This window comes from Alosa sapidissima, chromosome 1, assembly GCF_018492685.1.
Source record: "Alosa sapidissima isolate fAloSap1 chromosome 1, fAloSap1.pri, whole genome shotgun sequence".
In the NCBI taxonomy this organism is placed as follows: domain Eukaryota; kingdom Metazoa; phylum Chordata; class Actinopteri; order Clupeiformes; family Clupeidae; genus Alosa; species Alosa sapidissima.
The window spans coordinates 8,171,065-8,198,148 of NC_055957.1; the positions used below are offsets into that span (position 1 = coordinate 8,171,065).

Sequence of the window (27,084 nt, forward strand, 5' to 3'; positions counted from 1 at the left end):
ATAGATACTTTCCTTTACTTCAACTGCCGGGTTGGAGGTGTGCCGACAAACTCTCCAAGCGTTTCACGTTTCGCTGCGTCACTGACAGCAACGCAGCAAAACGCACTCTCCTCACCACTGTCTCTCTCAGAAGCGTCCACCGCATTTCCCCAAGCCGAGCACCGGCAGACGACGTGCACTTATGCAACCCAGCTCGCGCTCTTAGAAATGGCTCCGCAATGCAGCACACTGCACTGCTGCAACTGCATTTGGCACGAGCTGTGTTTTTTTCAGCAAACGAGACAGCTCAATGCGGAAAGAAGTCTTGCACCGAGCTGAGCAGTGTGTGTAGGTCACTCTGGCATGCGTTTTGAACTTGTCTGATATTCACTGTTGTGACTGCAGCTGATAAATTCATCTATCACGATTTTGAACATATTAGTAGCTTAGGTTATTACTGACATAAGTAGTATAAAAAAACTATATATTCCATACAATTTCGAGGAAACATTTACACATCCCAATATATATATATATATATATATATATATATATATATATATATATATATATATATATATATATATATATATATATTCTGTAGGCTTGCTATGCTACGGGTGCTTTAGGATGACATGACACGAACTTAATATTAAAAGGAACCGTCGTCGTGCAGAGGGTATCTTGGTTGCCTTTTCTCGCCTCCAGTTTAACCTCCAATCCATTCGGTGGCACTAGGCTACTAATTTTATGAGAAGATGCTGATGTTTGTCAAGCATCAAATCCCAGTTGCCCAACACCTTTGTGTTCTACAGTCAGACATCTCTGGTTACAAGTCGGCGTTAGATGCAGATTATGCACGTTACAACTTGGATTTGACCACGATACCTGATAACCGCGGATGGGGATGACTCTGTATTTCTGTCTCATAGTTATAGTGACTGTGCTCTGCACTTCTGAAAGCGATGCTGTCCATCAGCTTGGTGGAGGTAGGTATACTTACTCTCTTAAGGACTAACACTCACACGTCAGACATAGACAGCAAACTGCCCAAAGTAAATGTTCTACGAGGGTAACCTTGTTGATAGCCTACGTGTCATGAAAAATATGCGATGTTTTTAAGAATATGCGAGCCACAATCCGGACTGGCACCATTCGTTTGGGGCTACGCGGGACTCTCACACCACAAATGCCACGGATGTAACTTACGATCTCTTCTCGTGTGCTGTGACTGTAATCTTCTATGGGAGCAACCTCGTTCCGGTTAAGAGAATTGGGAGTGGAGATGGTAGGTCATATCGTTATTTTGGGTTTGAACGGCTAGGTTTTGAATAACCCCAAGTAGAGCACATGGATAACTTTTTAACATTTGCTTGATTTCAGTCAATGCCACTGGAATGCCAATAGTGACAACAGGCAGTCTGAGCCTGGGACTCCTCTTGTGGGCCTCCTTCAACATGCTTATAGGCTGGGCCAGCACCAGGTGTGTCTGTGTGTACCAGCCCGTCTGCCCACTTAGATACTGTCTTGCCCACTGCCTGGCTGTCCGTCTGTAAAGGTAAACCGTTGTCTCTCCAACCCCCACACACACACAAACACACACACTGATATATAAGGCCCTGAAAGAGATTGGAAGAAATGTTGCATATGAGGGGCTTTATGCTTTCATTCTGGCTAAATGTCAGACATTGTTGTCCTCATCAAAGAGGCCCTGTATCAAAAATGTGTTTAACAGGACTGCTGATCAAATTGCAGTGATGTCAACGACCTGTTCTGTCAGATTAATAAATGTAGCCTGCTCTTTTTGTTCCATGAAAGGCTGCTAAAACACCGAAGACATTTTGCCAGTGTCAATGGAGACGGGAGCTTCCTTCAGCAGGCTAGGCTCTATTCCTGATTAGTAACATAGATTCTCCCACTAGCAAAATTAGATGTAGATGTGTTAAGGAACAGCAGGCTTTTCATGTCATGATATATCTAGATTCTTCAGTCTAGCATAATTAGAGTGGTTTATGTTTCCCCAATTACAAGAGGGATGTAAAATATCTTAAATATACTGAATGCAATATTTATTCAATTTGTAAATTGTTTCCTCAGTTAAATTATATGTGGAATGGTTGTTCTATTTTTCCACATTATGACACAAATAATTACTGCTTCGTTAAAGTTATAGGTGACCAACTTTTTTTTTTTTCAAATGAGGGAAACCCCCAATGGTGAATGTTATGCTCTTTGTATGTTCTTTTCAAAAAAAAAAATAAGGTTCCACTGAACTGATGTGTAGATTCCAATTTCACAAATATGTTTTCTCCAATGTATTGAAGCTAAGATTTAAATAAAGTAATTATGTTTTAAATGTTTGTGTGTTCTTATGTCCTCATGGTAAATCAGATACACCTCAGTCACTTGTCTGGTGAGGTTGGATTACAAGGCAAGGAAAGCAGAAAATATTTTTAAATTACAGATCAACATTTTCTACCATTCTTCCATGATTAAGTAAAACAAATAAAAAAACAAAGATTAAGTAAAAAATAAACAACAAACTTTGCATTGGGTGTCACTGCAATGTCATGTTTCACTATTTACCGGTAACTTAAAATGAGTGGCTGGGTGTTTTTGTGTGTGTGTGTGTGCATGTGTTTGGTGTTATTTTGCAGTATGTTCCTGGAAATAGACTGTAGGAAAATCAAAGATGATCAGTCGCCTATGGCTGCGGATGGCTTCTGGGATGTGTTGCCATGGATATTGGCTCTCTGTGGCAGAGAGTGCAAGTCTTGTGGGTGTGCTTCCCCCCCCCAGAGCACTGGGGCGTGATCAATCTGGAGTTCCCAGAGGAGAAACGCCTCTAAGGAGGATAAGCCAACCACTAATGGAACAATTGAAGATTCATGTGTTGTGCAGTTCTCTTTGAATTGTGTCAACATTTTCCAGGTGTTGATATATCTTGTTGTTCCAGGTCTTCAGAAGTTTTCTGGCGAACCATGGGAACAATGATGCTTTCCCTTCTCATTAGTCACCTCTGATCATGTCATTGTGTGTGTCATTCTTTTATTTAAGGTCATTAAATCCATTAAATTCAGATGTCTTTCTCTGTCCAGCACTGTTGATCAAAGGTAAACGAGTAGACTACTTTATTTGCACTCAATTGTCTCATTTCGATTTCTCTCAGTACTTCTGGCCTTTTGTTTGAGCCACCTAATCAGTGAAAAGTGTCATTGCTAGTTCTGCCCACTGTAATTATAAGGAGAACAGCTGCTGTAGCAGAATGAGTTCTTTGATAGCTATTGTGTCAGGATTAATAAGCTTAAAAAATAAAGAGAGAAACAAAACCGTTTTTGCTTCTGTAGGCCTATTATATGTATTATACGGACTCAATATAGCACATTGGGCAGCCAATTGTTTTGCAGTTATATCTGTCCCTAATGAAATAATCTGTCCCTAAATATATGCTGTTTTAATGGGTTTGATAAGATAGTATCTAACCATTAGTGTTTTGAGGCCAAGGGACCACTGTGGGAATATGTTTTAAGTTGTGGGTTGTGATAAATTGAAGGAAGGGCATTTTTTAGGAGGTAGGTTGTAACTGTTTACACACGTTTTCAAAACTCTATCAAAACGCCACACACAAAATCCACAATTGCTCACACAAAATGCAAAATGCCTCAAATCTCTGCAAAATGACACACAGCATTCAAAATGTCGTAAACACATCTTTAAAGAAAACATTCGCCTCACATTATAAACACTTTTGTCATAATATGACATTTTGGATACATCATGTACACACTGTAGCTCAAAACCCTAAAGCTCTTCTGTCTTCAATAGGCTTTATATGTGTACAAGAGTGAATGTTATGGTATCTACAAAGAGAAGTTGAAATACACAGTAAAAATACAAGCAAAAATAGTGATTTTTCCCAAACAATTTGCTGTTGCGAATACAGTATTTTACAGCCAACAAGAAAAAAGTGAAGCAAAATACAATGACCACCAGATGTACATGGAGTTCTGAAAACGCTAATTTTGCCTAAGACGGAAATGACTGACTACTATCAAATTGCTTTGCTTTTTCCAAAGAAGTGTGTACTGTATGTGTGTGTCTGTGTGTGTGTGTGTGTCTGTGTGGGGGTGGGGGGGGGGGGGGGGGGGTGGGGGGGGTTGAGTATGTATTCATAGGCCTATAGACCGTTTCAACTGCAGAAACAAGTAATTTTCCCTTTCAAAGTATCTGCAATGGTTCTGAATATTTCAACCGGAAATCCTCTAGGAGCAGATTGAAAGGGTCCATACCTATAGAGAGTATATCTATTCATAGGCCTATACTAAGGTAATGATTGGATGGTGTTCAGTAAAGTAAAGAGTGTTTACACATGTAAGGAGAGAGAGTGAAGCACTGGTGATTTAGTGTGGCATTTTGATGGGTTGTGTTTGAAAAACAAAATCAGGTTACTTCCTGTTATATTTTTGTGTGTTAGGTAGAAAATTGTGTGTGGTGTTTTGCAAAATGTGTTTTAGTAAATTGAAAACTGAGTTTGATTTGCGCCACCTAGTTGAAAATGAAAAAACAAAAACGAGGCATTGTAATTGCAGATATCTTTGGCTGACATGTTCAAAACTGCACGGAATTTGAAGTGTATCATTATGACTCCCTCTGAATGCATGGCAAGTTTCATGGAATTCCGTTCATGGGGGACCATACAATAAATGAATATATGTGTACATTTAGTGACTACACTACGCATGCACACATACACACACACTCATGAATACACGCAAACACACACATCAAGATTCATGCACACACACACATACACACACACACACACACATAAACGCACACACACACTCACGAAACAAACTAAAATACACACACAGAGAAGCACACATACACAAAAGCAAACACACACATGCACACACTCATTTGCATACACAAAAGTTGCAAGAGTAGGGGATGGAGTTAGGATGGAGTAGGAGATGGAGACAAATTGACAAGTGATTTATTTTTGAATAATATGCAGGACTGATCACTGGTCATCATTTGCTCCGCTTTGCGGTGCATCTATATCAATTTATCTGGCCACAGTGCCAATTCTGACCTATTAGCCTATCAGATCAGGGGACACCAAAGACATTGTGATGTTCCCACAGTGATCAGTCAACTAATTTGGGTTCAGAGGCAATTGTTCTTAGGTGAAGTATAAAAGCTTAGTAGGCTACTTAGCGAAGGGTAGGCCTATAGGAGGTAAAGCCTGGAATAAATGTTTGTCGGTAAGTGCACAATGCATGCGAGCCCATAAGAGGGCGCCCCTGATTCAATGTGTGGAGGCAGAGTCTCCGCTAACGCACGTCTATCATATGACCACGACATATCAAGCAATGGACGCCCTAAGGCCAGCGAGTTTAGCCAGCATGCTCCGGAATCACAGGAACTAGAAGACAAGCTGCCTCTGAGTTTGTGTTTTAGTGTGTTTTGGGGCATCATGGCTCCAACGCTCCTGCAGAAACTCTTCAGTAAAAAAGTCGGTAGGCCTACGTGCATTGATAGCGCCGGTGGACAGGAGCAACGGTAAGAGGTTTTTCAGAATTATTACAGTAGGCATAACGCCCCTGGTGTGACTGTTACCGTGGTGATGGATGATGTCAGACTACAGGAGATGTCGCCGGGATGTGACTGCACATCGTGGAGCGTAACATAGTAGCCTACTCAGGTGTTAGGCTGCACCTCTGATTGCGTGTCAAATAACCAACCCAACTCAAAGCTTTTCTATGACGAACTGTTCTGCCGTGCACACAGCTGGTCGCCAGAAGAAGGATCATTGTGGAGCACAATGTGATGCAAATTCGATAGCCTACTCTAAATTGCCAGAAGAATATATATTATTTTGCCATGTCTGGCTACAAATAGCCTACGACACTGACAATGTGTGGGTCGGACCAGATCACATGCGTATTAGCCGGTTTGGCAATGGCCATCATCAGTTCGAACCGGATTACGGACTGGGTGACTACCTATGGTGACTACGCGAGCAATAGCCCAGCTAGTCTAGTCAGTCTCGTGGATGAGTGGTCTGGATCTGTTTAATATTGCACGTTCAAGCGAAACGAGTGCGCGTCTTACTGCACGTTCTCCTCTCGAATCAATTATTTTACTGCCGAGCCATTACGTAACAGCCGTATTCAACACACTACATTGTCGGACAGTTGAGAATAGTCAACTGGTCAACAGTAGTTGCTTCTCGCAATAAATTATTTTGGCTTAGTTATTTCAGATAGATAACGTTGTTTTAGCCTACTTCGTACAGCCTACATGATTGCGCTCTGTGTTTTGCTAAAAGAGTGAATATATGATCGTGAAAGTGGTCGCATTCTGACCACATTGTCATCTAAAGGTATTTACTGAAATGAAAGTGTCAGTAAACGTGCCAGGCTAGCAGATGTCAAACTCCTCCCCGTCACCGCTAAAACAATCACATATATCACAGGGATCAATCAACTTGGGCACGTTGCCCACTACAGTAGCATAGGCTACCCAACACAATCGTATTTAACCTTATCACCTTCCGTCATGCCTTGGTAGCCTAATGATTCACAAGGTCTACAGTAGTTACTGTTGCAGTGAGCTTGAGAGGTAAATCCTTCAGAAGTCCCTTACAGTACTTCCATGTTCAATGGACCCAGTAGGCTACATTGGACTCAGTATCTATGGCATTTCGGTATTGAAATAAGAATGTTACATTATTACTGAATTATTGCGTGTGTCAGAGCTGTTGCCAGTGGTATGCTGAGGTGAGCAACTTTGGCTACTGAGAGTGTCCTATGACAGACAGATCACATGATTGTGTGTGTGTTTGTGTGTGTGTGTGTGTGTGTGTTGGGAGGACTGAAAGAGAGGGTGTGTGATAGTCATGTGAGTTTGTGTGATGTGAGACCGGCCGTCACTGTCATCAGGTCAAATGCGCCCCCCCCCCCCTCGTCCAGACAAGCTGTAGAAAAGTCTGTGTCTTTGGAACTAGAGACATTTATGTGTGCAGTGTGTTGAATACATTTGCTGGCATGTCGTTGTGGACAGTTAAGTCAGTCTATTGACAATGAAGATCAAATATAGCAGGAGATGTGGCACAATGTGTGGTCACTATCCGGTGGAGTTGTCACCCAGCAGGTACAGAATTTGTGTGTGTGTGTGTGTGTGTTTATAGAAGCCTAATGTCTGTTTAGTGCTTATGCTAACTTCTGGAGTGGATGAGAGGAGAGTAGGTAAGATAACAGTAGTTGGTATGATGTGCTAATCCTGTTAGCCTGATCCTCTCCACTCCTCTCCTGTGCTGTTTGTTGGGGATTGTGTGTGGCAATTATGTGTTTTTGCCTTGCCAGGTTAGCAGTCAGTGCCACAGCAGTTGTGGTGTTTCGACCTCTTTTGAGCACCTTTGTACAGAGCAGCTCATAAATGGACTGACACACACTGATTGTCAGCCCACTGCATCCAAATGGAAGTGTATTTTAGAGACCCATCATTAGGGAGGCACTTATTTACTTGCCATTAAAGCCTCAGAAGCTATGGGCAAGTCCTCAACCCTAAGGCTGAGTGAGTGAGTGAGTGAGTCATGCAAAAAGTCATGCGTTTTGGAAGCTCACTCAGAGCAGAGCTAATACAAAATACTCCCTAATTGATGCAGGCTTCTTCGTTGCCAAAGTATGATCATGTGACCGTCTCTTTCTTTTCTTTCTCTCTCTCTCTCTCTCTATCTTTCTCTCTCTCTACACACACACACACACACTCTGATTAGAGGGAGAGTGTCTGGAGGATGCTGGACTGTATTGTCTACAGATTTCACATAAGCCTAACTGTTGTGTGAGTGCTTGGGTGTGTGTCTGTGTCTTGTGTGCACTTTTTGTCTGTTATAGTGTCAACTCTGGACATGTGTGTATGAGAGTGTGTAGTGGCAGTACCAGTCCAAGCAAGCTCTTACAATAGCTCTCTCTCTCTCTCTCTCTCTCTCTCTCTCTCTCTCTCTCTTACACTCACACACTCTCTCTCTTTCTCTCTCTCTTACACTCACACACTCACTCACACACTCTCTCTTTCTCTTACACTCTCTCTCTCTCTCTCTCTCTCTCTCTCTCTCTTTTATACTCACACACTCTCTCTCTTTCTCTCTTACACTCACTCACTCTCTCTCTCTCTCTCTCTCTCTCTCTCTCTCTCTCTTACACTCACACACTCTCTCTCTTTCTCTCTCTCTTACACTCACTCACTCACTCACACACTCTCTCTCTTTCTCTTACACTCACTCACTCTCTCTCTCTCTCTCTCTCTCTCTCTCTCTCTTTCTCTCTCTCTCACACACACACACACACACACACACACACACATATACACACGTCACACACAGTACCAGTGTGAGAGGATAAAGAGGGCCTGTGCGGTGGGGCTTTGTACTTGAGTGTGTGTGTGTGTGTGAGAGAGAGAGAGGGAGAGAGAGTGTGTGTGTGAGAGAGAAAGAGGGAGAAAGAGAGAGAGAGAGTGAGTAAGAGAGTGTAAGAGAGAGAGAGAGAGAGAGAGAAGGAAAGAGGGAGGGAGAGAGAGAGAGAGAGAGAGAGAGCAGTATAAAGAGAGACTGTGCATAGCAACATGTATTGTTTTGCAGCTGGGGCAGAGAGTGCAGGAAGGAGCATTGGATTATTCCACACTCCAAACACCACACACACACACACACACACACACACACACACTCTGACCAAACACACACACTTTCTGGGTCTCATGAAATACACACACAGATGCTGGTACCTTGAACGATTCATACACACTCACACTCACAGTCGCCTGGCTGGAGATGTGGACTGCACGGAAAGGGGCGAGGGAGGGACGTTTGGGTCAAGCAGCGAGTCCTTGGAGCCAACAGGACGTTTGAGGGTGTCGGGGAGTGTGTGACCGATGGGCACTCTCGGCCCCTGCTCCACATGTACTTGTCAGGGTACCGCTATGGTCTTTACATGTGGCAGGCTGTTTGTGCTCTTCAAACATCTGATTGATGTTAGGATGGATTCCTGAGTGGCAGAGTCTCTTGATAGAATGGAGAGCAGGTATAGTAGGGCAAGTCCATATATACTGTGTGTGTGTGTGTGTGTGTGTGTGTGTGTGTAGTGGGGACCAATGTTTTTAAGTTTTATGTTTTTTTTATTTCCGCAATTGCATCACACTTTTTGACGAAATTAGTAATGAACTACTCAACAATGGTGTGCATCTCAAATGCTTGGCACAGTATAACCACGTATAAAAATGATTTTCTGTCTCTTGTCTGTCTCTCTTTTTCAGTTGGGCCTTGGCTGAGTTTGAGTTGGCCCAGATCAGACTAATTGTATACCAGGATTGTGAACGACGTGGGCGACAAGTTCTGTTTGACTCCAAAGCTATCAGAAAACTTGATGCTGTCGGACCAGTAAGATATAATATGCACACACACACATACATGCACACACCTATCTTTTTTATAACTTTAAATGGTCTGGGAATTTTTGAAGGTGGTGAGTGTCAGTGGTTTCACACTATACTTTTGACTGTGGCTTCAAGTCAAGTTGTACTTATCTGTTATGAATGAATGTTGATATCCTGAACGCTGTTTAGGTTGTTTTAGGTGTTCTACAGTATGTGCTTAGTTAGTACTGTGTGTGTGTGTGTGTGTGTGTGTGTGTGTGTGTGTGTGTTTCTGGGGGGGGGGGGGGGGTGGCGGGGGTCGGGCGTCACGCGTCACATGCCCCGTAATCTTGCCTGCTTGGATCCCATGACAGGTGGGACTGATCAGCTGCACAGGAGAAGTAGGTCAGCAAGTTTAACATCCCAGTGTGTGCGTGAGGTGCTTTCCTACGTGCAGAAATGAAGGCATTGCTTTTTTGTGTGTTTTTTTTGGGCAAATACAGAGTATTTAGAATTTTTGTCTCACTTAGAATAATTGTCTGTCTCTCTCTCACACACTCCCTCTCTCTTTCTTTCTCTCTCACTCTCTCTCTCTCTTTCTTTCTCTCTCCCTCTGTCTCTGAAGAACAGAGCTTGTGTTTCTGTCAACTGGGTTTGTGGTCACATGAGCTGCTCTGTTTATTCAGCTCGCCCACTGTGTTTGTGTGTGAGTGTGGGTGAGTGTGTGTGTGTGTGTGTGTATGTGTGTGCACGCACGCGTTGTACAGAGTAGATACAGAGTAGATTTATCAGTATTTTCATTTACTTTACATATTAGCCAGAGTTATCTAGTATGATTGGGTATGCACATATAATTTCACTGATAATCATTCCTATAGTGAATATAATGGTGTGAATTTACATTTTATCACTAAAAGGATATTGTGACATTGTGCTCTGTAGTCAAGCTGGTGCCCGTGTGTGATGTGATGTCTGTGTGTTCTTTTTTAGATATCTCTGATTCCTGACTGTCTTTCTCTTTCTCTAGCACAACACAGAGGAGACCAGCAGAAAACAAAGTGCAACATGTGACATTGGTCACCAGTCTGGTCAGAAAGATCCCCCCCCCTCCTACCAGGTGAACATCCAATCCCACCTCCAAACTCTAACAGGGTTCACCTGTTAACTTATTAACCCATATACCGTGATGCTTGCACTTGACAGTGAGAAAGTTGTGTGTGTGTGTGTGTGTGTTTGCAGTACACCAGGCCAGCGTCAGATGTGAACATGCTGGGTGAGATGATGTTTGGTTCTGTTGCCATGAGTTATAAAGGCTCCACTCTCAAGATCCATCACATCAGGTAAGTCAAGCAACTCAACCTCTTTACACACAGTCTTCCTTTATACTGCCTTCTCTCTCTCTCTCTCTCTCTGTGTGCACGTTCATGTGTAATTCTATAAGGAGATGATTTAAATATCATTACTGAAATGAAATGCACAATGCACACCTTCACCTCCTGTAGCACAATGAAAGCATGATTTATACATTTGCAAAAATCCAGATATCTGGAAACCATATTTATTTCTGTTGTTTCATTTGGCTAATGCTACTAAGGACCATTACATTTTTATTGAACTTTATTGGAGTTCATTTGATCAGCAGCCTTACTGCTGTAGGGTCCTTTGTCTCCCATTCACCTTAGGCCATGTCCACACAACAACCGTTTTCGTGAAGTTTGTAATCGCTTTGGCCTTGCTTCCACACGAATACGCCGTTTTAGGTGACCAAAAACGATAACTTTTGAAAACTGGTTCCAAGGTGGGAACTTTTGAAAACCCTATTTTCCTCATGCCGTGTGACCATGCAGAAACGGTGTTTCAGTGGCGACATAGGCCCACCCCTAACCTCTGATACTTAAACCCAGCTGCCGCACTCGACTTGACACTCATTATAGCCTAGTGTTGCCTAGCAATACTAGTTTTCATACACGCCATTACCTACGATTACACTCCGTAAACATCACAAACTGGTGCTGTGCAGCGCCAATAGCTTATCATGATAGCTTTAGCTTTAGCATTCTAGCTACTGTCAGTGACTGACGCGAGAGAACTAGTCAGAAGTTATTAGGGAAGTGCGGTTTAAGTTGAAATGAATTTGTGCGTAGTGCCGGTGTCAGTCATTTCTTTCACGTCTTACAAGATAAATAAATGCATTCACAGACTAGTGAAGTCAGATATGAGCCCCCAGATATAAGTCGCTTAGAAATCATGTTAAGCATACAGTAGATGGGCACTAAATGCGAATGCGCGATTTGATGCAGGCAAAAAGTGTCAACTATTAGTAGCCTAATGAAGGTAAATGGCATTATAGCAATATTACAAATGTGGCGACAGAATAGCCTAGAACTTGGGTATGCCTACTAGCGTTTAGTAGCTTTTGCACTTGTGGTGATAGCCAACAGCTAATATGAATCGCGGACTATAAGCAAAAGTAAGTAAAGGAGATTATTTGCACCTGCGTTCACCAAATAAAGGACTGGACTGCACCCTTCACAAACCGTAAAAATTTACTTTATTAGTTTTACAGTTGAAAACTGAATTGTGCTCAGGAATACTTTATGAGGTTTTCTAAACAAAGTTCAGGAGGAGCCTTAGGGATGATTGACAGCAACTCACCTGCCTGCAGCCGCCAGGGTATTTAAGCCTCCTTTCCTTACGTCACACGCTCCGGTGTTTGCAAAATTATCCCTCCTCCTCCCCTATTTCATTGATAGCCCAGTTACTCATCCTCCTTACACAGGGGGTTGCAAGCGGCCATCGCTCTATCGTGATCTCCGCTTCAGGCATTCCAGGACCACGGCCAGCTACCTTGCCAAATATGCGCTTAACTTCCACTCAAGCATAGCAATCATACCGACGGTGAACTAGTGAAACTCACGTGACTGCTTCAGAGAATGCATAGACTGTATAAAATAGAGAACTCTAAATTCTATAAAATAGTGAACCGTGAAGCATCTGCACCTCCACGGCGACATCTACTTGCCTGGCATATGCACTACAGCGTTTTCAAATAAGGCGAATTGGTGGTGTTGATAGATTCAAGTAGCTTATGGTGCTGTTTTCAGCCTCTGTCTTCAAATCTGAAGCTCAAATGATTTTTGAAGACATGCCGATACTAAGAATTCAGTGGACAAACGTAGGAGACCTGGACAAGCATAAACTCGACAAATGAGGTTCAGTTACAGTACATGAGTAGTTACTTGACTTTGGTATGAGCAGCCAAAGGGAGCTAGTGTAGGGTCAAGGGCAGTTGAATGGTATTTACCACCTTGGCTAGTCAAAGACTAGGGGCCTTGAGCTATGCCATTCTGGACCACTGGCTATGGTGTCACTACAGAAACAGAACTGTCCCCTGAAATAGCTTTAGAATGGTGAGGGGAAAAGATGATGAGATGTCATTGAGTAAGATAGGGTCTCAGATTCCCTGCAGCTTTTGTTGGGCTGAGACATTATGAGGCGAGATGGATGCTAATGTTGTGTTGGATGGCTTAATTGGAGGGGATTACCAGGAACTCTGTCTTCCACAGCCTTAGCTGAAGGTGGCATTCACTCATTTTGACTATCAAAGAGAAGGACACTGAATACATGATGATGTTCATGTGAAGGACACAGTTTTCCAAATGTGCTCAGAAGGAGAGTGTAGCATGGAAGAAGGTGGTCCAGTAGTCTAGTGCAAAGTGGTTGGAAGAGTAAATGTCCTTTGATTGGACACCATCACTTCCTGTCCGTAGTTTCTTTCTCTGAAATGAAGAGGCCTGCTTCCATGGGCTGCTCTGTTCATCTCTGGCTAGATCTAGTACCAGATTCTTAAACCCAAACATGTCAGAGCTGGACATTTGTATGAAGATCACACCAAGTAATGGTGGCAGACATTCATTAAATGAGACCTTCTAAAACAGTGGTCCCCAAACTTTTTCTTCCGAGGGCCAGCTCACTATGCCTGGCTCTAAGAGAGGGCCAGAGACTCGGAGTATATCAGTAACCATAAATAGCTTAACGCTGTGAACAAAGGCAGTCTACCTTAGTTGAATATTCCATTACATTTAATCTATAGGCTATTGCAATTTAATACCATTGTTATCTGTGTTTATATTGCCATCATGCCATATCAGTGTAAAATGTAGCTCAAATGAAATAATACTAATAATAGCATTCTCAAAACTATAAGCAGGGAGTCCCAAAAGTAGATTTTGAACTCTGAACTTTGCATACACAGCTCAAGTTGTGAACAAGCAATATCCTACAAATAATTTAAAGTTCTCAAACTATGAGTTTTATGAAGTGGTGGCAGAAACATCTGAAATGACCACCATTCTAACTTTCACTCACCTGATGAGAACTTTGTGAACTCTGTATGAACATTTGAATGAGTGAATAAAAAATATAAATAATTATACCAGAAAGTTCCAGAATTATGACTTGAATAGAAGTTAGTTAGTTATTAACAATTAATTGATACATTTTTAGAATACTTTGAGCACTGATGCAGTCAGCAGAGGCCTCTTACATTGTTTGCAGGTAGGCCTACTATACATTTCATTCCGTTTTCGATGGCAAACGCGAAACAGCGCCAAAACAACCACCAGTGGACAAAAAGAGTATTACATGTGTACTGTTAAGACCCGCCATAGAGAATGAATGGGGGAAATTACGGAGGTTATAGTTTGACGATGTCGTACTCCCGTGCAGGCCGGATCCTATATACCACGGACATGTTTTGGGGGGCCACCTAAAATGAGGTGGCGGGCCGTAGTTTGGGGACCACTGTTCTAAAATAAAGTCATAGTGGCAGACATTCATTAAATGAGACCTTCTAAAATATAGTCATAGTGGCAGACATTCATTATATGAGACCTTCTAAAATAAAGTCATAGAGGCAGACATTCATTATATGAGACCTTCTAAAATAAAGTCATAGAGGCAGACATTCATTAAATGAGACCTTTTAAAATAAAGTCATAGTGGCAGACATTCATTATGTGAGACCTTCTAAAATAAAGTCATAGTGGCAGACATTCATTATGTGAGACCTTCTAAAATAAAGTCATAGTGGCAGACATTCATTATGTGAGACCTTCTAACATTCCTAATCCGATACTCCATATCTGCATGCTGTTATGAAGAACAGAGTGAGCTAACCCTATCTCTAGCTAAGGCCTGAACCTCTTAAGACATAACAAAAATATAACATACAATTATGAAACAAAATAAATCATTAACAGAAGCAAGCTGAGATCTGATATGGTCATGTGTCATCAACATAGCGGTGAGAAGAGAATCCTTGTAAGGAGCTGGAGAACATGATGATGAACTGGGAAGATTCTCTACCGCCGCCTCAATAAGAGTGTCAGGAGGAGCATGACTTTGGTCCCTTAGATTAGTGGTTCCCAAAGTGGGGGTCGCGAGACAACATTTCCAAAATTAAACATTTTCAAGAATAAACAAAAATGTTAAAACTATTAGAAATAGCATATTTTAGCTATAATTGTAACAAAAGATACAAATAGTTATTACATTTCCAATAAAAGCCTTTCGATTTTCTTTGGCCCTTCTGACTCCTGATGTGATCACGACCGATTAACGGCATTGGCAACAGCATCAGTTTCAGCAGGTTAGCATTGTGCTAAACATTATGTACTGACATGTGCACATAGGCTTTAAACTCAGGATATTTTTGTGAAAATGAAATGGTTATGGTTGTTCGATTCTAAATAATATAATAGGCTGTTATGTTCTTTTGTGGTTTTACACTTGTGTTTTGATAGGCCTGTTGCGTGTGTGTGTGCGCTGTTGCACACAACGTTTGTATACTTCTACCACCTCTGGGGACAGTGGGGTTTGCAAGACACTGGCACCGTTATTTTGGGGGTCACGGGATGAAAAGTTTGGGAAGTCCTGCCCAGATGACGTGTAGTAGATGATCATGGTAGTGGAGTAGGGAAGTGGATGATAGTGGTGGTGTAGTGGAAGAGTTTTCTACCACACTTTGATGCCCTTTCTGAGGATGCAGTGAGTCAGTGGTTCACTTTTAAAGGATGCTGTCAGTGGTTCACTTTTAGAGGATGCTGTCAGTGGTTCACCTTTAGAGGATGCTGTCGGTGGTTCACCTTTAGAGGATGCCGTCAGTGGTTCACTTTTAAAGGATGCTGTCAGTGGTTCCCCTTTAGAGGATGCTGTCAGTGGTTCACTTTTAGAGGATGCTGTCAGTGGTTCACCTTTAGAGGATGCTGTCAGTGGTTCACCTTTAGAGGATGCCGTCAGTGGTTCACCTTTAGAGGATGCTGTCAGTGGTTCACCTTTAGAGGATGCTGTCAGAATGCTGACGGATAAAATCTTTCACATGTCCTCAGGAAGTAGAGCCTTCTGGGTGAGGATGGAATTTCAGAAGGACCAGGAGAGGTCCCCAGGCAAGTGGACACCCAGGGATTTGGGTGGGTCTGGCACAGTGTGTCTGCCACACTTGGAGGTTGATAGTGAGATCTCTGGTGTGGAGATCCACACTGTTGTTAGAGCAGCTGGCTGTGCTGGCTCTCCTCCCTGTGTGCTGTGGTGCTGTAGCTCAGAGCAGGACTGGATGCCTAACCTAACACACCACAAATAGGCACATCTGTTTCATAACTACCTTTTACCAAGTCTTTTGTTGTGGCATTGATAATCTAACCGGCATGTCTTATCGCTAATACCTACCCAGAGGCCGTAGATGGTGTGTATACTGTAGACCCATGCTTCAAGGATGTGAAAAAAGGCCGCTTACAAACTGAACATTGTTAATTATCATGTGTTTGTGTGTGTGTGTAGGTCTCCTCCCCAGCTGATGGTCAGTAAAGTTTTCTCTGCACGTGTGGGCAGCAGTAATACAGGAAGCACAAGCACGTAAGTGTCACCCTTTGGATGCGCTGTCTGACCTACTTGTTTGTATGTATGTGTATCAGTGTGATTTGCTAATCTGAACCCGTTCTTGGCTCCCTAGCTTGCAGGACAGTTTAGATTCAATCAGCCAGACGTGCCCAAGCTATAACAGCAGCATTGGTAAGTGTATTCCTATATTTTAATAATACTAAGTAAGTTGCATGTGTATTAGCTGCTTTTGAACTTGCATCGGATTAGACTAACACTGTGATAAACTGAAAGATACACTCAGAGGTAGTGATTGGGACGAGACCGCCTATGCCGAGTCCGAGTCAAGATCGAGTCTTTGAAGGGTCGAGACCAAGTCCGTTGGTTATCAAATAGAGTCGAGTCCGAGTCAAGACCGAGTCTTTGAGGAAGCAAGTCCGAGTCGAGACCAAGACCATAAAAACATGTCAGTTTTCATATTCATGATTTAATATCACCCCAGTTAATAATCAACAGTTAGGCCTACAGACGGCAGTATCTTTGCATTGCACCATGGGATGTCATTTTCAAATAATGCCCGTCAACATTGAATTTTATTATTATTGTTGTTATGTGTACATAAAAAAATGCGTTGGTCTCGAGGACTCGGTCTGAAATTACGAGTCCTTCTCCTCCCACTGTGGTCCGAGACGAGTCCGAGAAAGCAGAAATCAAGGAGACTGGACTCGAGTACTAACCACTTAATGAGTATTCTTGTTTCATGTAATATCATGAACATCAGGTTATGGGAACTTCTCTCTCTCTCTCTCTCTCTCTCTCAGCTCATAGCATGCCAGTTGACATGCCGGGTCGTGGTCGCAGTGAGGATGGAGACAGTGGCATTGCACACTCAGGTACACCCAAAATGAATACACGCACCTCACACTCCTACATACTCCACATACAGTGTACGCATCATACATACACACAAACACAGGCACATGTATGACTTTTAGACTGAATCTGAAAGACTTTTTGACCTTTGGCTCCCGCGTCCACATTACTCCATCATATTCAAGCTCTTGAAACGGAAAGATTCGAATCTGCCGGCGACCCTATATTCATTTGAAGCCGAAAGGAGTTGACTATTAGTGTGGACGATTGAACGCAGAAAAATCTGAAACAGATGACGTACAAGTCCATGCTCCCTGATTGGACTACCTGAACCCTGTAATGATTTGAGACCTTGTTCTGACTACGTGTGTGTGTGTGTGTGTGTGTGTGGGTGCGTTCTTTCTATAGCTTCTCTGAGTAGTCTGCTGGCCACACCCCTTCCTTCACCTGGCTCCCCCACCAGCAGTGGCAGTAGTTACCAACGGCGATGGCTTCGTAGCCAGGCAACCAGCCTTCAGCATGGACCAGTTCCACGTTGGTGAGGTTGTGTTATGCATGTGTGTGTATGTGTGCGCGCGTGTGTGTTTTGTTGTGACAAATGTATTTTTTATTAGTTAGTACACTGAGCACTATTGAGACAAAATCAAGTCATGTCAAAAGTTGTAATGTGGAAAACCACATCACACCAAAAGAAAGGCAAACATAAACATACACCTGTGTTGTTGTGTGTGTCCTCAGGAGCACAGATGAGATGTTTAACCTGTCAGATGACAGCTGTGGCTCCAACCCTGCGCTGGTTCGGAGGAAGAAGATTGCTGTGAGCATCATCTTCAGCTTGCCAGAGAGAGAAGAGGAGAACAAGGCGCTCCAGGAGTTCCTCTTCTCACACTTCCCACTGCTGGAGTCCCACATGAACAAGCTCAAGACCTCCATAGAGAGGGTAGCACATGTCTACTGGCTTCATGCAGGACTGACACTACTGACTTCATGCAGGACTGACTCTACTGACTTCATGCAGGACTGACTCTACTGACTTCATGCAGGACTGACACTACTGACTTCATGCAGGACTGACTCTACTGGCTTGATGCAGGACTGACACTACTGACTTCTTATAGCAGAGGCATTTATAACCCTATGAAATGCAACCATGAAGCACAAGCCAAATATAAAACAGCTGTGTGTGTGTGTGTGTGTGTGTTCTCCAGGCTATGATCCTTTGCAGGAGGATTGCAGAGTCTTCTCAGCGGGTTCAAGTGTACTTGTGTCGTGTTATGGAGGCTTTAGGAGACTTCAGGTAATTAGCAGTGATGAACACTGTCAGCTGATGTGCTTTTAGCAGTGATGAACACTGTCAGCTGATGTGCTTTTAGTCAAACAGAGGTGTTGGAATTCCGACTTCCCAAATCTTTCACGTTTTCAGCTGTTAAAGGGAGTGTGCAGAGTGTTTTTAAAAGCGAAGTAGTCTCTGGCTGGAATCTTTTGCTCTCCTGGGTATGTCAGGCAGATGTACCATGTTGACGCTGAGCTCTTGCTGTGGTTTGACAGGATGACTATCTGGAACCTCTACATGGCCCCACGCATCAGTGAGCCTGTATGGCTGACCATGGTATCCCAGAGTGCCGAGCGAAATGCACTGTGTCAACGTTTCCTCAAAGAGATGAGTCTCCTGATGGATCACAGTGGCAAAACCCAGTCAGTACATTTCAGCTTGAGCTTTGATACCTAAGCTTACATGCAAGACACATGGCTTGAGTTTGTGACATTTATTTTAGAATGGCTTTCTAAGAATGTTCAAATAGCCATTAAAGTCCACTCACTAACATTCTGCCAGCAGAATACTGACTTGTGTTTCCACATGGTTTCAGAATGTTCAACATTAGCTGTAAAATGTGATATGAGTGTTTTGCTGAAGTGAATAACAGTGATGGTACTGATTTTGTGTTTGTTTACAGGTTCCTCTCTGCTTTACTCACTGCTGTTCTCATGTATCACCTTGCTTGGGTCCCAACTGTAATGCCCAGCCACCCGCCAATCAAACCCATCTGTGAAAAACGTTCCTCCCATTCTCTTGATCTGCTGGCCAAATCCCATCCCTACAATCCACTATGGGCACAACTAGGTATTCAACACGGATACATTGAAATGTTCACTTAAGCAAGCTGCCTGTCTAATCATTTGGTGAATACAGTTTTTTGTGATTGCTTAAACACAAAATGTCAAGAAACTCACAGTTAGTGAAACCTTAAACTCAAGCAGGAAAACGTTCTCATCCTCATACATTCTCAGCCTCATACTTTTTGGGAAAAACTCTACACAATACTAGTTTGAAAAATACTAAACACACTTCTCTACTTTAGATATAGAAATCTAACATAATAGCACATCTTTTCCATTTCAATAAGAGGACTAAATTTACATATCAAAATATATTTTAGTTACATTGGTTGACTATGTTGTAAAGAATCAGTTGAGCCATTCGACAAAAATGATGCAAGGCCTTATAACTGCACTTTCACAGCTGTATATTCTATTAAGATATGTTCTGCTCTGATCCCCAGTGCAGTAGGAAATGGATAGATGTATTGACTGATTTCACAATAGACCTCTGAAGTTCGCCTACAGAAATCAGAGTCAGAACCAGAATCAGAATCCGCTTTACTGGCCAAGTTTGTGTATACAAACAAGGAATTTGACGCTTGTCAGCCCTTGCTCTCAATGTACAGACATCCAAAAACATCAACATTTTCTGACTGCACCATTTGACCAGTTGTTACACCCCCCCCCCTCTTTAGCGTCTCGTCACCGTCCTGGATTAAACCAATGACACCGTCATACTTTAACAATATCATATAAATCAGAAAAAGAAAAGCAGAAATGCCGAAAGTGTTTAGTATTGTGCACAGTATTGTGTAACTATTTCAAACAGAATCAGATCATATGATTTGTCTGTGCGATACAACATCAAAATAGTTTGTCTTAAAACATAATTATAGTTTTGACTAATTGTGTGTAGTGTTTGACATTTTTTTTTTCTCTAAATTGTGCTTAAGCAATTGGTTAATACTACCCTCTGGTGGCAGTAAAGGAAAATGTAGTCCACATTCACAAAATGATCGTATGCCTGTCCTCTGATGAAGTTATGTGAAGGTTTTTGACTATAACTGACTGTGATGATGCCTGTGTATATTTATATTTGTACAGATACAGTGTGTTATATAAATATGTATTGATATGTGCGGATGACTGGGTGTGTGTCTGTGTTGCAGGTGATTTGTATGGTGCGCTGGGCTGTCCTGTGCGCGTGTGTCGTACGGTGGTGGTGGGTCGGCGGAGGGAGTTGGTGCAGAGGGTGCTGTACGTTCTCTCCTACTTCATCCGCTGCTCTGACCTCCAGGAGAGTGATTCCAAAACGTTTGACGTGGTCAGCCCAAATCCTCCCACACCCCAGGACCAAACAGACAATCCTGTCAGACCAGCACCCCGGGAGGTGACTAAGGCCCCCCCCTGCCCAGACAACACCTGTGATCCTACGCAACCCCTCTTTCAAGCTGTCCCTAATCCAGAGCAGACGACCGATCGATCATCTCCCCCCTCTGAAGCCGCCCTGGGCCCAGAGGAGACCCGGGGGACGCCTGTCTCTCTGCCTGAGATCCCTGATCCCAGCCTATTCCCTGAAAAGACCAATGACAGCCTCTTATCACTGAGCACTCAGGACTCAGAAACTGCTCTTGAGTGTTTGAACGCAGGCTCAGACACTGTTGGCATAGAGACAGAATATGATGCGTCCAATCGGAGCCCTTTGCTTCACAGGGCTCACTTCCTCATTGGGGAGCAGGAGGAGGATGTGCAGTTCAAAGAGCCCACTGTTGCCTCAGGTGAGCTTGGCCTGAATAAAAAGTGGTCCCTCCGAGGTTTGATGGACATACGGCAGAATGAGAGCTTGGACAGTGCCCTTGGAGACAGTGATTCTGAAGAAACACCTACACGGCAGCCCTCTGAGACAACAGACAAATGTCATGAACTCCCCTTACCCAGGTAACATAACATTAAAACAAATACAGAACACGACTGCACCAGACATTAACATCGTTTCAGTTAAAATACTAGACATTTGGGTCATTCCATGTCAAATCAGATACGGTTGTTGGTGCACCATCTCAGATATTGTTCAAACCTTGCCTGTATCTAGAATGGGTCCCAAAACTAAGGCCTGCAAAATATTTCTGGGAAGCAATGTTTGGGCATTAATACAATGAAAAGTATTGTTCATAGGCAGCCCAAACTTCGTAGGGTGGAAGACAAACATGTTCTCAGTATGACTGAACCATTAAAAATGTATACGGCATCCACACTGATTTTCTACAAAGCCCTACATTTGGAAAAAAGTGCAAAAAGAGTGACATTAAGGGTACATTTGTTTTTGTATTATTTTTGGTATCAATCATCATCTTCTTCGTAAATATTATATTTTATTAATGTTAATTAATTAATTAATTAATTAATTAATTAATTTTAGCTCCACATATAATGGGCATGAAGATTTTAAGGATTAAACAAGGGAAGGTTGCATTTTTCTGCCATTTTCGAAGGATTAAAATGGTATTTGGTAGTAGCTCAGTGTATGAGCATTTAGTGTACAAAGCACCAATGTTATACCATAGATAAATAAATAGAGTCAACATCATTGTTTCACCTGAGGGACAAGAAGGAAAACACATAGGTTTACAATGTAACCAAGTAAGTGTATTTATCTATAAATAACACATGGTACATCATTGGCACTTTGTACATGAAATGACTAAACTGAGCTATTCCCACATTGTTTTTTTGTGTTCCTACAAGCTACCCCACCTGCCATTTTAGTCCTATTAAAAATATCAAAAAATGCAATCACACCACGTTTTATCCTTAATATTTTCATGTGCATTTGTTGCGGAGACCTCAAATATTGTCTCAACATTAATAAAGTATTGTATTTGCAGACAAGATACTGATTGATTCCATGTGGGTAAAGAAAATGAGTTTACAAGACCCCCAATATCACCAATTTTGCATTTGGTTCCAAATCTAGGGCCAGGAATAAAGCCTTTTAAGATATTAATGTCCAAACATGGCTGCCATGATTAGACATTTTTGGGAGTGTAAAATTTATGAAAAATTAAGGCTGGAAATGTATGAAACCCCCCCTCAAAATGTTTTGTGACTTAAACATTATGTAGACAAACTTTGAACAAAATCTGAGACAGTGCAGCAACAATTTTCCTGGATTATGTCTAATTTGACACAGAATTACCCATTTACTGTTATTTTAAAGTAGAAAGCCAAAGCATAAAACCAGCGATCTATAAGTAGCCTACCTCCTGAAGGCATGCAAAAACCACCAACAGCTGAGTTGGCCCTGCTAAAAGCTTTATTGTATGGTAATTGGTGTGCTTTAAGTTGGTGTATGTAACAAAGTTAATTTTGAAAATATCTCAAAACTAGTTGCCTATACAATAATGCATCAGAAAGTTTATTTTTGGGTTCAGAAAAAAGAAGAAAAAAATAAAAGTATAAAATGAATGAACACTGAAGTAGAATTTAGTATATTTGAATTAGAATACACATTGGACAGCAACATATATGATTTTTTTTGTAAGTAGCAATTACAGACATGTGAAGACTAAGAGGTGATAAACAAACCTGTCCTTCTCACCATCAGTCTGGGCTATTCACTAAATGTACTTCTGTGGTGTCCAAAAAAACTGTAAGCACAACTTGCACCATGTCCATGTCTAAGTACCTTAAAGGCATGCAAAAACCACCAACAGCTCAGTTAGCCCTGATAAAGCACACAGATTACCATACACATATCTTTTAAGTTGGTGTATAACATTAAAGATAATTTTGGAAATTATCTCAAAACTAGTTGTCTATACAGTAATGCATCAGTAAGTGGCACTTTGTAATTACATTTAGTTACTTTTAGGTTCAGGAAAAAGATAACAAAACAGGAAAAAGAAAACAAAAAAACAAAAAAATGAAGTAGAATGGAATCTAATTTAAGATGTAGAATGTAGCAAAATATTTTTTTGTAAGTAGCAATTACAGACATGTGAAGGCTAAGAGGTGATTAAACAACCTGTTGTTATCACCATTCAGTCAGGGCTATTCATTAAATTCTTATATGTATGTCCAATTTTGAGTTTTTTTGCCCGACATTGCACATCATCTACTTAGGAGGTCATTGCTCCTACATACTTTGGCCTATAATCAAATGCCTGACATCTTTGGAAAGCTGAGACACTGTAGTTTCTTGGAAAATAATGTGATGTACTGACACAGAGTTACAGAGGCTAGAATATTGTTTTCTCATTCTGCCGGATAACAAGCATCTCTGAACTGACCACATTTCAGCCCTCTAGGTCAGTTGACTTAACTATGACTTAGAAACACAACTGAGCTTAGCCTAGCATCAGGTCTGGTGAAGCTGTGTGCAAAATAGATCAATATAGAATGAAAACGACTTACTTTAGACTGTTATTTGCCAAGGTATGCTCATGCGTTTTGTAAAATGCCCTATGGAAAGACTCCATAGGAATTTTGGCTATCCAAAATGCATACTGGCAATCAAATGCTTACTGCACATGAACCCCTTTGTGTAGAAGCATAATCTTGGTCTCAAATGAAAGGTAACACTCAGGTTTCATGCTTGCATTTGGATTATACTTTAGGGGTTCTGATATGAAATGACTACACTAAATATGGAGTAATTACAAAAAATTAATCTGACAATGTAATTAACACTACACATATTTTACATTACAAAAAGTGCCATGTACTGTATTGATTCCCAAGAGTCCAAACTTTCAAATGATGTATAATATGACTATGCTACATAACAATCTGGGGTGCGTTTCCCAAACCTACCCCAGACCTTACCCTAACCTGTTAGCAACTTAGTTGGTTGTCAATGGAAATTGCATTGCAACCAACAAAGTTAACTTAGCTAAGCTAACTTAGTTAGCAACTATGGTTTTGGGAAACTCGCCCTAATGTATAAAAATGATTTAAAATGTTGGGGCGAGGTGGGGGCAGGGGGTAAATGTCAAGGGGCTGGAACATGTGCTGCATAACAGGTTTTAAATGTACTTCTGTGGTGTGCAAAAACTGTTAGCACAACTTGCACCATGTCCTTAAATACATAAGAAAAATGCACAAGTTAGCAAGTTAACTAGCTTTTATCAGTGCCCGCAATGTTGGTTTTTGCAAAGCACATCTGTTTAGCTGATAGCTTGCTAAAACTCTTTACGCTCTCCTAATATCTGTGATGCATACAATCTCATTCAGCTCATTGTTGTGTGTGTGTGTGTGTGTGCGTGCGTGTCTTTCCGATAGCTGTGAGATGAATAGAAAGCCCAGTGTGAACCACTTTGGCCGTTCCCTGTTGGGAGGTTACTGCCCCCAGTACATGCCGGACTTTGCCTTACATGGAATCTCTAGTGACCAGCGCCTCAAGCAGTGTCTAATGGCCGACCTGGAGCACACGGTATTGGTAAGGTCCCTCATCTACTGTGACATTAATGTGTGCCACTACACTACAGCCTGTCCAGTACTAGGCATTAATAACATCTAGGTTGAAGTACACACTAAGAGATAAGTTTTCAGTATACATAAGCATGAACGCTTTCCTTCAAGGACATCAACATTTCCCAGTACAAGGACACTGGACAGAGTTTGAAGTTCCTTGTGGTGTCAGCCTGTATATTATTGTGTAACATCCATACATCCATCCATACATCCATCCATCCATCCATCCATCCCAAGTGGAAATTCAAGATGTGTATACGTTTGTGTTACTCCAGCATCCAGCTTTGGATGAGCCTGTGGCAGAGGCCGTGTGTATCGTGGCAGACACAGACAGGCTATGTGTCCAGGTGGCCACGAGCCAGCGGCGTGTGTGTGAGGCAGGGCGCCTGGGGAGAGACGTGCTCGTGTCTGGACTGGTCTGCAACATCCTCACATCAGTCTTACAGCTACAGAAACTCAACCTCAGTGCAGAGTTTGTGAGTACAGCCCTAACCAAATGAACAGTTATTCACTCATATTTATATCTTCATGTCATTAACATTTCAGGAAGCGCTAATACATTTGTTTTCATGTGTGTGTGTGTGTGTGTGTGTCTGTGTCTGTTTCTCAGTGTGTGATGCACCTTGAAGATCGCTTACAAGAAGTATATTTTAAAAGCTGTACTCTAGCAGAGTATCTGAGAGGGCAGACCAGAGTGCACGTGAGGGAGTTGGGACTGGCCTTAGGGTAAGACTATATATGGAGAAGACCTTCTGTTTAACTTTTTAAAGGAAATGCAGAAATGTTCTTTTAATTGCTGAAGAGGCCACAGGAAGTGAATGTCCTGTCCTTACTGTCAACCACTGCATCATGTAGGCTACCTACATACACTGGCATTGTCAGATACTGAGTAGACGTAATACCATTCCTGTGTTTTAACACTATTCTCTGCTTCCGTATTCTCTTTTTATTTTTTTGGGGGGGACACAATGGATCTCTCGTGTCTGCTGTCTTCATCAATGGATCTCTCGTGTCTGCTGTCTTCATCAATGGATCTCTCGTGTCTGCTGTCTTCATCAATGGATCTCTCGTATTCATCAATGGATCTCTCGTGTCTGCTGTCTTCATCAATGGATCTCTCGTCTTCATCAATGGATCTCTTGTGTCTGCTGTCTTCATCAATGGATTGCTGTGGGTTTCTTCTGGTCCTTGTGGATTTCTTCTGAATATTTGGGATCTCCTCGGATCTCCCTGCGCTACAACAGGATTGAGTCAAGTGATCTGCCGTTGCTTGCAGCAGTGGCCAGCACACACTCCCCATACGTGGCGCAGATCCTGCTTTGAATATACCAACCAATCAGGACCCATTTAAAGGACTCCCTGTGTGTGTGTGTGTGTGTGTGTGTGTGTGTGTGTGTGTGTGTGTGTGTGTGTGTCTGTGTGGTCTCAGAAGACAGGAGATGGGCTGGATACATGCATTTCTGTGGCTGGAATACACACACACACACACACACACAGACTTATGGCCTCTTGTCTATGCTCCTGATTCCTTATTGTGTAAATAATTGATTTTCCTTTATTTTCTTTATTTTCCATATATGGAAGGGATGGGCATGTTGTGTTAAAGGGAAACTGGATTAGTACATGTTTACATGATGATGTAATGTCATTGAGAAGCTGTGTGGTAATCAGTGTTCAGTGAGTCTGTACAGAAATGAAGTGTGAATGTGAATACATGTGTGTTGTCATTGCTGAGTAGGTGTTGTCAGCTTAGTCTGTACTGAAGAGCTACTACTAATGCACACAATGCATACAAAATGTCTTTTTTATGGACTTTTTTACTTGTAGATCTCTAAGGAAACTAACTCTTGTCTTCAGGTTCACCACAGTAATGGAAATTGCAGCCTATTAAAACAGTTACAGGTTTTCATTCCAGTTTTTTTTTTTTTACTTTTTAGAAACTACCTCAGCTGATATGTGTAAAGTATTTCAGTCTTACATGACCATTTCCTGTGTCTGACAAGACACTGTGTTTAAGACAGTGATGATCATTTCCCTCAACAGTTTAGATCCTCAAGTCTTACTGTTTTAGTGCCACAAGATGTACCTGAACTGACCATATGATTGGCTGTTTTTGAAATGTTATTCCTTATTCCTTTCCAGGTCTTGGGGTATGAGTATTATGGTTTTGAATAAACCCCTCTGATGCATATCAACAGCTCAGACAACAACAGGGGTAGAAAAAAAAACAGTTCTCAGTGAATCAATATATTTGTACTGGCATGTGTTGTGTGTGAGAGTGTAATGTGTTTGTTATTGATAATGTGGGGGATGAATGTTCTTTCTAAGATGTCTTAAAGACTGTTGAATAAACTTCATTCTAGTAACAAA

General features: G+C 41.9%; 2 protein-coding genes across 6 annotated transcripts; both read left to right on the forward strand.

Annotated features, from left to right (window-relative positions):
• The first annotated feature begins 12 nt into the window (after window positions 1-12).
• tmem144a (transmembrane protein 144a) lies at window positions 13-2,297 on the forward strand. 2 transcript variants are annotated; one of them, XM_042084131.1, is made up of 4 exons: window positions 13-327; window positions 912-968; window positions 1,103-1,267; window positions 1,363-1,791. In XM_042084131.1, the coding sequence occupies exons 1-4, from the start codon at window positions 219-221 to the stop codon at window positions 1,533-1,535; spliced, it is 504 nt and encodes a 167-aa protein (XP_041940065.1). In that variant the 5' UTR covers window positions 13-218; the 3' UTR covers window positions 1,536-1,791. The 2 variants fall into 2 exon arrangements, 1 of the variants encoding a protein (XP_041940065.1); XR_006028067.1 differs by lacking the exon at window positions 13-327 and adding an exon at window positions 1,798-2,297 and having other exon boundaries at window positions 765-968; window positions 1,363-1,537.
• Window positions 2,298-5,310: 3,013 nt separating this feature from the next.
• On the forward strand, window positions 5,311-27,084 carry fnip2 (folliculin interacting protein 2). Of its 4 annotated transcripts, none has more exons than XM_042080704.1 (17): window positions 5,311-5,544; window positions 9,295-9,418; window positions 10,421-10,510; window positions 10,633-10,733; window positions 16,231-16,305; window positions 16,403-16,461; window positions 17,091-17,162; window positions 17,551-17,680; window positions 17,881-18,082; window positions 18,351-18,439; window positions 18,691-18,837; window positions 19,098-19,264; window positions 20,412-21,180; window positions 24,523-24,679; window positions 24,990-25,190; window positions 25,325-25,440; window positions 25,959-27,084. In XM_042080704.1, exons 1-17 carry the CDS (start codon window positions 5,459-5,461, stop codon window positions 26,035-26,037), a joined length of 2,664 nt encoding a protein of 887 aa, XP_041936638.1. In that variant the 5' UTR covers window positions 5,311-5,458; the 3' UTR covers window positions 26,038-27,084. The 4 variants fall into 4 exon arrangements, with proteins under 4 accessions (XP_041936638.1, XP_041936559.1, XP_041936716.1 ...); XM_042080625.1 differs by lacking the exon at window positions 5,311-5,544 and adding an exon at window positions 5,720-5,992; XM_042080782.1 differs by lacking the exon at window positions 5,311-5,544 and adding an exon at window positions 6,994-7,137.